Source organism: Herpailurus yagouaroundi, unplaced genomic scaffold, assembly GCF_014898765.1.
Source record: "Herpailurus yagouaroundi ecotype Mexico unplaced genomic scaffold, PumYag 181, whole genome shotgun sequence".
Lineage (NCBI taxonomy): Eukaryota > Metazoa > Chordata > Mammalia > Carnivora > Felidae > Herpailurus > Herpailurus yagouaroundi.
Genome location: NW_024412412.1, coordinates 20,991,630 through 21,004,675, shown reverse-complemented (window position 1 = coordinate 21,004,675; position 13,046 = coordinate 20,991,630). Strand labels below are relative to the sequence as shown.

The following is a 13,046-nucleotide window of genomic DNA, read 5'->3' as shown; positions in this document are numbered from 1 at the left end:
ATATATATACACATACATACATATATATACATATATACATCCGTATACTGGTCATTCCATATATATATATATGTGTATGTGGATATATATATATACATGTATATATATATATAGATATATATATATACACACACATACATACGTATGTATATATATACACATACATATACACATACATATATATATATCTATATATATATATATATATATATATATATATGGAATGACCAGTTTTTACTCTGAGGACTCTGCTGTCAAAGCTGTCAGTGAGATCTGGTGACCTGTGCTAATATATGATATTGAGACAGTATGACCTTCCATCAGAAGGGGACATCTCCTAGCAGATCTGGTGTTTCACTCAGTTTCCGTAGCCCAAGCCTGGCCTTCTAGAGTGGACAATACATATAATGAGAGACAAACTGGTTTGGCTTTGAGATGGCCTGTTCAATCACATGCATATCGTAAGGCTTGTTTCAGGTCAGTGTTATGCACTGGTGTTGATCTTTTCTGTGATGCTGTTCCTCAAAATAGCTCGAAGCCTTACTGTGGACGTGTCAATGTATGTGTTCTTGTAGTGGATGCTGTTGTTTGTAGTAATGTAAAACATCGATAAAAATAGTAATTGTGCCAGTTAACCTTCATTTTCAGGCTTTATAATAAAACTATTTAAACATTTGTAAAGCTGTATATATTAACAAAACATTTTTGAGAAGTAAATTAAAAACTATATTTTATAGTTCCTTTTATCATGCTTCCTAGTGTTATAGTTTACACATATGGTATCACAACTTTTCTATGATTCAGTTATGAAAAACAAATATCCCAAGTTTAATATCTTTTAATATCTATATAAATTAATAGCAAACATTTTTTAATCTTATGACATTTTTCCTCAACATTTTAACAGAAAGCCATGTATCTTTCTCCATATCTAATTTTTAAAAAAACAGAGCAGAAAAAAAATCTTACTTACAAATGTAGGGGAATACATATCCCTTTGACAAAACATTTTATTTTCTTCCTTTCTTTATAGAATGGCCTACCCGATACTCAAGCCAAGTTCCATATTATGTTTTTATTCTTTGCCGCAGCTATGTTTTCTGTCAGCTTGTCTTCTCTGTTTGGCTATCATTGTTGGCTAGTCAGCAAAAATAAATCTACATTAGGTGAGTATTCAATTGTAGTTAACAGAACTTTAAACGCATCAAAAGTTGCCATATGATTAAATGCCAACCTGTCCTGACGTGGTAAAAATCATTTTTATTTCCTACCCTGTTGTATGAGAGGGTCACTTAGCCACCTACAAATGCACTCGTTCTGTATATTTCTTGACTGTCCATTGTGTGTAAAGCATTGTGTATATACAGTGGTGAGCAAGGGCAAAATAGTCTATGGGGGGCACAGAAAATCTGTAACCAAACATAAAAGTAATTACAAAATGTCAAGTGTTATACAGGAAACAAACAGAATGCTGAGGTATGAATCGAGGACTGGGATGATGGAAGGGAACCTACTTAGAGTGGCCAGGGAAGGGCTTATCAAAGCAACAAGTATATAACCTATGAAGTCTGTCATGGTAAGAGCCGTAACATCTCAGGCAGAGGAAACAGTATGTTCAAAAGCCCTACAGAGGTGGGATGCAGCTAAAAACAGTACTTAATGGGAAATCCACAGCTAGCTATAAATGATTCCATTAAAAAAGAAGAAATATCGCAAATCAGTTACTTTAAATCTTAAGGAAGTACAAAAAGAAGAGCAAAGGAAACCCAAAGCCAGCAAATGGTAGGAAATAATAAAGATTAGAAAGGAGACAACAGAAATCGAGACTTTAAAACATAGAAGTCCAGTGAAATCAATAATTGGGTCTTTGAAAATATGAACAAATTTTACAAGTTATTAGCGAGAAAGAGAAAATAGAGAAGACTTAATGAAAATCGGTAATGAAAGTGGGGATATTACTACTGAATTTACGGAAATAAAAAGGGTTATAAGTGAATACCCTGAACACCAAAAAATTAGGTAGCCCAGATGAAATGGACAAATTTCTAGAAACATACAAACTACTAATTTGACTCAAGAAGAAATATAAAACCTGAGCAGACCTGTAACAAGTAAAGGGATTGAATTGGTAATCAAAAACCTCCCAAAAAGGAAAGCCCAGGACCATATGCCTTCACTGGTGAATTCTCCCAAACATTAAAATAAATAAATAAATAAAAATAACATCAATTTTTCTCAAACTCTGCCAGAAATTAGAAGACAGGATAGCACTTTGTAACTCATTCTGTGAGGCCAGGATTATCCTAATACCAAAGCCAGACAAAGACATCCAAGAAAACTACAGCCCAGTATCCCTTATGAATATAGGTACAAAAATCCTCAATAAAATAAACCAAATCCAGCAGCTTATTAAAAGGATTATGTATGGTGGCCAAGAAAGATTTATCCTAAGAATGCAAAGGTGTTTCAATATGCAAAAATCAATCAATAGTAATATACCACAATAATACAATGAAGGGGAAAAAAACCACATGATCAACTCAGCTAATGCAGAGAAAGTATTTGGCAAAATCCAACACCCTTTCAAGGTAAAAACACTTAACAAATTAGAGGCAAACGAGAATTTCTTCAGCACAAGGGGCTTCCTCAAGCCCCAAATGATAAAGTGCATTAATGAGAAATCTGTAGCTGATATCATACTCCATGGTGAATATAAAAACCTTTCCCCTGGGGCGCCTGGGTGGCGCAGTCGGTTAAGCGTCCGACTTCAGCCAGGTCACGATCTCGCGGTCCGTGAGTTCGAGCCCCGCATCGGGCTCTGGGCTGATGGCTCAGAGCCTGGAGCCTGTTTCCGATTCTGTGTCTCCCTCTCTCTCTGCTCCTCCCCCGTTCATGCTCTGTCTCTCTCTGTCCCAAAAATAAATAAACGTTGAAAAAAAAAAAAAAAAAAACCCTTTCCCCTAAGACTAGAAACAAAACAAGATTGGCCACTTTCCCTAGTGGTGTTTAATCTAGCCAGAAAAATTAGTCAAGAAAAAGAAATAAAGCCATCCAGATAGGAAAGGAAGAAGTAAAACCATCTTTCTTCGTGGATGACATGATCTTCTATATTAAAAAAAAAAAAACTTAAAGAATCCACGATAAAAACTATTAGAGCTAATAGTTGCATGACACAAAATCACTATGCAGAAAAATCAGTTGTATTTCTATACACGAGCGAAGAACCATCCAAAAAGAAATTAAAGAAACAATTCCATTTACAGAAGCATGAGAATAATAAAATAACTAGGAATAAGTGTAACCAAGGAGGTCCAGCAGTGGTACACTGAAAACTACCAAGCTTGCCTGAAAGAAACTAAAGACGCAGATAGATGGTAAGATTTCCCGTGTTCATATATTGGAAGATTTAATATTTTTAAGTATGACCCAAAGTGATTTACAGAGTCAGTGTAATCCCTACTACAATTTCAATGGCCTTTCTTGCAGAAATGGCGAAGCTGATCCTCAAATCTATCCATCCACACATCTATCTAAAAAAGATCCAGAATTTATAAAGTTTTAACTTGCTTATTTGTGTTTTCTGATTTTCTTTTGCAATACACATGTGCTGCTAATCATAATAGAAGGATTCTTTAAAAATGGAAATAAATGCAATCACATCCTCTAAAACAGAATAGGCAATCTATGTGGCAGAGCTTTTGATAGGTACGCGAGTTGTGCATTCACAGGGGGCTAGCCATTGATTTTTAGAGTTCCCTCATTTAGTCCAGTGGTTTCTAAATGTGGGGGTTGCTAGATGTGTTACTCATGTGATTGTTCTCCCATTTTTTGGCAGAGGCGTTTAGAAGTCCTGTATTTCGACACGGAACAGATAAGAATGGATTCAGCTTGGGTTTCAGTAAAAACATGCGACAAGTTTTTGGTGATGAGAAGAAGTACTGGTTGCTACCCGTTTTTTCAAGGTAGTTTGTTGTGAAAACATTCGGGTTTTAAACCAGTGAAAGCAACCCAACAGAAGAACTATAATTCTGCATGGGAATTCCTGTTTTTGTGAAAAGAATTATTTCGTGGTTCACCCTTATATCAGTGTGGAAGTCAGTTAACTCAGCCTCTCCCTTAATAAGCTGTATTGAAGCCAGGGTCTGATAGACCCGTTTTGTCCATAGCATAACTGTGTTCCGCTGGCAAACATCACATTGTAATGGTTTCACACTATGGCCTTTTTTACTGCTCAGTTGTAAGTTTTTGTTTTGATTCTAGTCTAGGTGATGGCTGCTCCTTTCCAACTTGCCTTGTTAATCAGGATCCTGAACAACCATCTACTCCTGCAGGAATGAACTCAACATTGAAAACGTAATCCCATATTTTTTTTCTATTTTACTTTCAAATAATATATGTTCTCCTCCTGTGTCCTTGGGCTATATATTTCTTGGGGAAAAAAAATTAAAAACCTAGGATACTTGACCACAATGGTTCCTGTTTGGAATGAGAGAGATAGAAAAGTATGATTGGGGAGGGGTACATAGGGAGCTTTAATTATACTTGTCAAACTCTGTTATTACTCTGGATAAACAGGTGTTAATTCTCCATACATGCTGCTTGACTGAAGTATATTACGGTTTTTAAAATGTAGTGCTTGAAAGAAGAGCATATAAGTCCAAATTAGCTCCCCTAGTGATCAGGTGAGCAGACAGGAAATGTGCCCCCAGACCCCCCAGGTCCTTTCTGTGGTACCTATAACATTATAAAGAGATAAGAAGCACTTCCTTGGATTAGGTTTTTGGAGATCAAATGGAATCCCAGACACCTGCTTGCTAGTGCACCACATTTCCTAATGCTTATTAAAGACCAGTAAACATTATCTGGGCCATTTCAGTGGAAGGGAAAGGCAAGGGGCCCTAGAAATTTAGTGTTTGGAGACTTTTGCCCTTGCTTTGTCAAGAATTTGAGGAAGACCTTACAATTTGATTCTAACTTTGCAATTAACTGGCAAAAGGCAAAACTACTTAAACCTTTTAAATGCTATGTATGAATTTTTAAGTTTAAAACACTAACTTTCACATCTTTAAGACAGATTTATTTGAATATGGCCATACCTCTAATTTTTTTTTTTTAAATATTTTTTTTTTCCAACGTTTATCCATTTTTCTTGGGACAGAGAGAGACAGAGCATGAATGGGGGAGGGGCAGAGAGAGAGGGAGACACAGAATCGGAAACAGGCTCCAGGCTCTGAGCCATCAGCCCAGAGCCCGACGCGGGGCTCGAACTCACGGACCGCGAGATCGTGACCTGGCTGAAGTCGGACGCTTAACCGACTGCGCCACCCAGGCGCCCCTGTACCTCTAATTTTTAAGGGGAAGCCAGTAGCAAGAGCATAACTGTAATATTCTTAAATTTTAGAGAGTTTCTTCTTTGCTGGAATGCCACGTACATAACACCTGTACCTCCGCTCTTGCTGTCTCCATTTCTTATTGATCACAGCACGTCCTCTGGTGGAGCCTGTCATGACCCCACAATTCTTCTTGAGGCAGTGACCCTGGTAGCCGTTCCAAAGCCATTTTAAATTGTCACGAGATGAAACCTATTTGCCACCCCATCCCCAGCGTGACCTTGGACACAGTAGACTGAACAAGTTAATGAGGAGGCCATTCTGATGTGTTTCCCAGGGACATTCAAAGGCACCGGAGTCTTAGTGGGATGTCCCCTTTGAGTTTGGGCTTGAAAATTTAACAGAGTTATATCTTAACGATTTTCCTTGTATCTTCATGCAGAAAAATATCACTTTAATAAATTATTTAGAATGTTTTCAAGCTTTTATAAAGTTTAGTAGTTTTCAGTAACGTTTTTTACCCTTTAAGTGGTTTTTGTAGTTCAAGAAGATTTGGTTTTCAGAGATGGTATCTCTCCTTCTACTAAGTGTACCAAAGACCCTCGGAGAAATCCTAATTCTGGCACTTTTGCCCTGCTAGGTGATCTTGAAGGGGTCAAGTAACCACTATCGACTTCCTTTTCCTTTAAATTTTGGGATTGGATTTTGACAGCTAAATTGTCTTTTACGTAATTCTATAATTCCTCCTTGATGAGCCCATATAAAATTGTTATGGCAAGTGGCTGCCTCTCCTCTCTACTGCAGAGTTTTATGTCTGACTGTCTACTGAACATTCCCACTTAAATGTCTAAAAGTCATCTCCCACTGAACAGGTGCAAAGCGGATATCTTGATTTCCAACCATCAACACCCTTTGGCTTAAATCTGATTCTCCTCCATCCTTCTGGATGTCAGTATACGTGACCCCATTCTCCCAGGTGCTCAGGCCAGAAACCATGCACCATTCTAGACTCCTCTTTCGTTACCTTGTATTTACTCCATTTGCACATCCTGTCAGATGCCCCTTCAAAATATGCCAATAATCCGAGTACTTTTTGTCACCCCCAGACTGCTTTCCGGTCCAAGGCATCATTTCTCACATGGATTACTTCCACATCTTCCTTGCTGGTCTTTCTGGTTCCATTTTTGCCCTACTTCAGTCTACTCTCCATTAAGAATCAGATTGTGTCACTCCTGTGCTCAAAACCCTCCCTTGGCTTCTCATCTTAATCAGCATAAATCAAATTAGTGTCCTTACCTTGTCCTGTCTAATCTGGCCCCAGTAGCTCTCTAATGTCATCCCTTACCACCTTCTCATCCCTCACGGTCCTCAGACACACAGATCTTGCTGGTCCCCAAATGTACCTGGCATGTCCCTTATTTATTGTCTTTGTACTTGCCAATTCCTCTTCCTACCCATTTTTTTTCCCAGCTATCTGAATGTTCTTCGACCTTTTCTTAATTCACTTCCAGCTCAGGTGTAACTTCACAATACAGGCTATCTTTGAAAACCCTTTGTAAGATAGGGACCTGCTCCTTCGCTTCCCCTCTCTCTTTTTCTGTTGTCAGCTCTTCTTGTCACCTGACTTATTACATATTCGCTTATTTATTATTATTCTTCTTCAGTTACAGTGAAATTTCTGTGCGATCAAAGACTTTATTCCTTGGTGTAATAGGTACTCAATGAATACAGTTGAATGAATGGATCCTTCCTTGCCATTTGTTAGTCTTGTTGGCAGTAATGAATCTGCAAGGATTCCCTAAACCAGGACCTAGTTACTATGCTAAACCAGGTGTATGGGCCCTTTCCTGAAGAATAATAAAAATTAGAATACAAGAGTTATTTGGGGTTTTTTCATATAAATAGGAGACATGCTCTTTATTTTTAAAGATTTATCTCCAGAATTTTAATAAAGGGATGTTAAAGCTGCACAAAATTAAAATACTCTCCAATTTTAGATATGAGGTAATTATTAAGGAGCAAAAGCATATCCTTTAAAAAATATAGTATAGTCAACTCACATATGTGAAATTATTCTTGGAAGAAATTGAACTTTTTTTTCTGAACATGATTATAATTACTATTTCAGGGTGTTCTAAAACTACACTTATATAGTTTCTATGCCAATATTTTTTTCTGAGTGAAATGTTATTTTTTAATTTTTATTTTTTCATGCCACCCAATAGATTGATATGTAGCATGGGTACTTAAATTTTAAAACTTAAATTCTTCTTTGAAGACTCTTCATTCTCCAAATTAAACAACATTTGTAAAACCTGATGTTGTCAGATGTTTCCAACATTTTTGCAAGATAGCACTTAAATTTGTTGTTTCAGTTTAAGAGAGGAAGATAGAGAATTCTTTGTTTAAGACTAGTTAGGCCACTTTAGAAACACTAGGCCAATTTTTCTCAAACTTTTATTTCTGCTATCACCTTCATATCTTTGTTTTCCATATCCACATACCACATAAAACTAATATTTTTATTTAACATATTTATTTAAATTGGCACTGAAGCTTATTTTTAAATCAAACAGTACCTCACTGTCATAAATGAAAACTGCGATATATTGCCATAAATAGAATACAACTTTAAAAAATAAAATTGATAATTAAACACTATTAAATTCTAACTGAAATCCCTCACCTGCTAAAGTCAAAGGCGGAGGCCTGTTCTTTCAAAGATGGAGACGCCAGAGTCAAGGATTGTCATCTTGTTATATTCGGAAGAATGACGAGACAAGGGAAGGGAGAACGGTTTTCTCATTGCGAGTCAGTGCCATTTAATACCTTATTCCCTGTTCCCCAAATTCCCTTGGGAAGTTGTTTGAATTCTGTACTTTGAGAAACACTCAACATAACGCGATCAAGAATTAACATGATGATTATGATGATGATTATTCTTATTCAGTCCTGAAAACCATCAGTTCCCTGCAAAGCCCTTGAGAGAGTCCCAGAGTCACCTTCTCACGGATTCCCAGTCTTGGACTGAGAACAGTGCAAACCCAGGAAAAGGCAAAGCTGGTAAGGGTGTCCTGATTTGACTGTTTTATTTAATTAAGGTGCTTATTCACCTTTAACAAAAGGTGAAGGTAGTGAAAACAATCCCATCATATAACCTACAAAATTTTGGAGTTGGATTCCCATTGTAAATTTAGAATTAATTTTCAGGAACTTTTTTTTGTAAAGGCCTTTGGTTAATGTCTAATGTTAGCTGAAGAAGATCATTTTGTGAAAGATAGATCTACATTGCTTTTATCCCAGTGTAAGAACCAAATATTAACTATTGCCTATTAAATAACATGATGTAAGTATACTCAAAATGTAAATGTTTAATGGAAAAAGTAATCGACTCAGGCAACAGATTGAAAAACATCCAGTGAAAAAGATCTTAATGTGATTCTTTTACTCTAAGATTTCTATCCAGTTTCAGAATGTCAGAGTAAAGTGATTGCATGATTGCCGTAACTTAAGCTGTTATTTCTTCAAATCCCACTCACATTTCTATTGTATTGCTGTTGATTTTAATCTGTGACTGCATCAGTTAGTATAGTTTATCAGCAAAGGGTTTGAAGTTAGACCTGATTTCAGATCTCAATTTTGACACCTAATTGGTGTGTGAGATTTGTAGTTACCTAATCTCTTTTAGACTTAGCTTTCTTTTCTTAAAATGCTACTTATTTCTCGGGGTTGGTGAGGATTAATCAAAGCATGTGATCATGCATGCCAGCATATATGGATGCGTGTGGTGTCCCTTATAATTGAGTATAAAATCATACATGCATGATGAAAGCACCATTAGCCAGAAAATCTTCTCCTTCATTTCTAGTCCTTTCTTCAAACTCTCTCCTAGTGCTGCCAGACTTTGGCTCACTTCACTTTATTTTTTTTACTTTTTTTTAACGTTTATTCATTTTCGAGAGACAGAGACAGAGACAGAGCACAAGTGGGGGAGGGGCAGAGAGAGAGGGAGACCTAGAATCCAAAGCAGGCTCCAGGCTCTGAGCTGTCAGAACACAGCCCGACGTGGGGCTCGAACCCACAAACCTTGAGATCATGCGTGACCTGAGCTGAAGTTGGATGCCTAACCAACTGAGCCATCCAGGCACCCTGGCTCACTTCACTTTAAAGTGTTTGTTGTTTTATTTGAAATCTCTTTGGAATTTAGTGATCGTAAAACATGACAGTTCTAACTAAAAATTCTAAGGTCATTATTTAATATACAATCAGTCATATTCTGCTAAAATATAGGCTTTCTGGGGCGCCTGGGTGGCTCAGTCGGTTGAGCGTCCGACTTCAGCTCGGGTCACGATCTCACGGTTCGTGAGTTCGAGCCCCACGTCGGGCTCTGGGCTGATGGCTCAGAGCCTGGAGCCTGCTTCTGATTCTGTGTCTCCCTCTCTCTCTGCCCCTCCCCCATTCATGCTCTGTCTCTCTCTGTCTCAAAAATAAATAAACATTAAAAAAAATAAAAAAAATAAAATATAGGCTTTCTTTAAAGAGTTTTGTGCTTAAGGAATAGATAAAGATCCCCATCCTTTGAGGTATTCCTGGTTTTGTCTTTCTCCCACCTTCAAACTGGCCATTCCATTTTCCAGTCTGTGGGAAGGGCTAGATATTGCCTAAACAAAAATTGATGACACCTGTTAGCCCTGTGAATCCCTCAGTTTTCTTGGAGGCAAAGAAGTGATGTATAGTCAGGGGTCAATTTTTGGGGGGTGGAAAGACAAAGAGCTCCCTTTCTTTCAGAAGGAATTCATGTTTCCTCGTACAGTTCTGCATTAACATAGAAGGATTTCTTCCTTTTTATATGCTGTTACTTATTTGGCATGTTAGATTAATTTTTTGTTACTTGGATGGATGAATATTTAAAGTCTAAAGGATGATGTAAAAGAAGGAAAAGAAATGTGAGACGGATGAGGTGAGGGAGGGCTCCAAGATGAGTTTCAGCAGGATGTAGTAGGTAAATGTAGAATTAGGAAGAGTACTTTAAGATGACGTGAGAAGTGCCCAATCCAATGTTATCTTTGATGTTTTTGTTCCTGCCCACCCCCACCCCCCGCCCACTTCCTCAGGTGTATGTCTCTTTTTAAAGTGCTATTTTTGTGGGGCCTCTGAGTGGCTCAGTCAGTTAAGCATCTGACTTTGGCTCAGGTCATGATCTCACGGTCTGTGAGTTCGAGCCCCGCATCGGCTCTGTGCTGACAGCTCGGACCCTGGAGCCTGCTTCCGATTCTGTGTCTCCCTCTCTCTCTGTCCCTACCCCATTCATGCTCTGTCTCTGTCTCAAAAATAAATAAACATTAAAGTGCTATTTTTGTGACACTCTGGGCGGTCAACACTGTATCGTGTGTGTGTGTGTGTGTGTGTGTGTGTGTGTGTGTGTGTGTTTCTGTATGATCGTCTTACAAACCTGTACTGCATGCAAGGCACCTTTGGAAGCATATGGAGGGAATCAGGGATGAAAAAACTAGTCTCTATTTATTCAAAAGCAACCCCCCCCCAAAACAAAATGCTAATTTATGTTCTTTCTTGAAGGTATGAGCAATCCTGCATTAACCATGGAGAATGAGACTTAACTCTTCAAACAAAATAAATTCATACTTTATGAAAGTAAGATACGTTTTTTTCTTAATTGTTATGCTTTGTATTTTTAACAATTTTCCAGTTCTCTTAGGGCATATAGTTCCCATAAATGTTATTATTTATTTTTGAGTGATTGAAATTTGAAGATGTTTTAATTAACCCTTAGGATCCCATCGTGTATCATGTTGGAGACCTGTGCATGTGGACCTAGCTTTGGTATTAGCCTGTATGTAGGGTAACTTGACAAATAATTGGAGTAAGTTGATGAATGAAATTCATTTTTATAGCAATGCACTAAATGGCAAGGATTACTCCTAAAATATTGAACTTTACTTGGCACTTATCTTGTCAGATGATAGGTTCCTGGAGTTTTTTATTTTCTTCTATCCTTCCAGATTACAGCAGTTATATCCTTGACCATCTGTCAGTAGAATCCCACTGGGTCTTAGTACAAGACAATTATATCTTGTTAGTGCAAACCTCTAGCATCCCAATTTTGGGTTACAGTAGCACGCCATGGCATGTGTTACCCTTAAAGTAATAAGTGTTCCAAATCATTTTCTTTAAACCATATATTTTTTTAAACCTGTTGTTCTAAATCAGTTTCTTTAAAAGGTAATTTCTTTATAAGCCAGCCTGCAATTAATACAATAAAGAGCAGCTTTGGAACAAAGCCATAATCATCTAAACAAAATAAAAAATTGTATGTGCTGTTATAATAAACACAGTATAGAGTTGAACAGTAAAGTTATCAAGACAAATCTCTATTTATAAAACTGCAATCTAGAATCCTGAAGTCGAAAAACAATCAAGAGAATGGAATCTAAAACACAAAATCATTTGTGTCAAAGTATTTCATGGATATGTGGGTTGTTTTCTTTGGTTTTTGACCCATTTTAATCCTCTAAATCTGTTTTCTTTCTTTCTTTTTTTTTTTTTTTTTTTTTTTTTAAATCTGTTTCTTTCTTTGGTTTTGGTTTTGATAAGTAACTATGTACTAACAGCAAAAAACTGATCTGGGAATTTGCCAGTTGACTAATGTTTTGGTTTTGGATAACTGTGGATGATCTTATAGTAGATCAGATTCATCATAACTATGGTTAGGATAGTGAAAATTTCATCTTAACTTGGTTAAGTGGCAAAAAGACAATATTAAATTTCTGGAAGTAATTCTTTTTGAAATTTTTTTAATGTTTATTTTTGAGAGAGATAGAGACAGAGCGTGAATGGGGAACAGGCACAGAGAGAAGGAGACACATCATCCAAAGCAGGCTCCAGGCTTTGGGTTGTTAGCACAGAGCCCAACACAGGGCTTAAACTCATGAGCTGTGAGATCATGATCTGAGCCAAAGTCAGACGCTTAACCAACTGAGCCACCCAGGTGCCTCTCTAGAGGGAATTCTTAAAATGTAACTGAATACACAATAATTGAATTACTAAGTAATACTACAAATAAAATATTATACTAGTTCTGTAAAGCATATAAAGTTTCACAGGATGTTTTTTTCAGTATTTTGAACCATTAGTTCTAATTACCATTTGTTTGTGAGGTCATATGTGTTAAATGTTCTATATATTGACATAACCAGGGACATTCAAATGTGTCTTTAGAAATTGAATTTTCCCAAAGTAGCTAATATTCCAAATTGTTTTTAAAATATTTAAAAAATAGTTTTTCCTGCTTTACATCTCAGACTTGCAATTTGTTCAGCGCACATGATATTGATAGGCTTAATTTAATTATATTCTGAATGATATTTCCATCTCTTCTCTTTTTGAAGTACATTAATAAATTATTTGTGGGATTTTTATAAAATATTTATTAGTTCATACTTTGCAGATCGTTATGTCCCTAGACCCATAGTAGCACTGATGTGTAAGTAAAATTTAGCCTTTTCAACCTTCCCTCTTATACAAAGAAAAAATGCTGTGCTTCAGGTGCAGTGAAGCATCTGACTCTTGATCTCAGCTCAAGTTATGATCTCACATGTCATGGTTTCGAGCCCTGCATTGGGCACCCTGCTGACAGGGTGGAGCCTGCTTGAGATCCTTTCTCTCTCCCTCTCTCTCTCTGCCCCTCCCCCACTCGCT

General features: G+C 37.1%; 1 protein-coding gene across 2 annotated transcripts in view; it reads left to right on the top strand.

Moving 5' to 3' along the window:
- Nucleotides 1–13,046, top strand: part of ZDHHC2 (zDHHC palmitoyltransferase 2) — a 72,336-nt gene that overhangs the window by 54,835 nt on the left and 4,455 nt on the right. For both annotated transcript variants that reach the window (XM_040490077.1, XM_040490079.1), the window contains exons 8-12: nucleotides 1,034–1,166; nucleotides 3,836–3,962; nucleotides 4,261–4,353; nucleotides 8,281–8,393; nucleotides 10,908–10,982. In XM_040490077.1, the coding sequence (XP_040346011.1) occupies nucleotides 1,034–1,166; nucleotides 3,836–3,962; nucleotides 4,261–4,353; nucleotides 8,281–8,393; nucleotides 10,908–10,948 (507 nt within the window). In that variant the 3' untranslated portion in view covers nucleotides 10,949–10,982. The remainder of the gene's footprint in view (nucleotides 1–1,033; nucleotides 1,167–3,835; nucleotides 3,963–4,260; nucleotides 4,354–8,280; nucleotides 8,394–10,907; nucleotides 10,983–13,046) is intronic.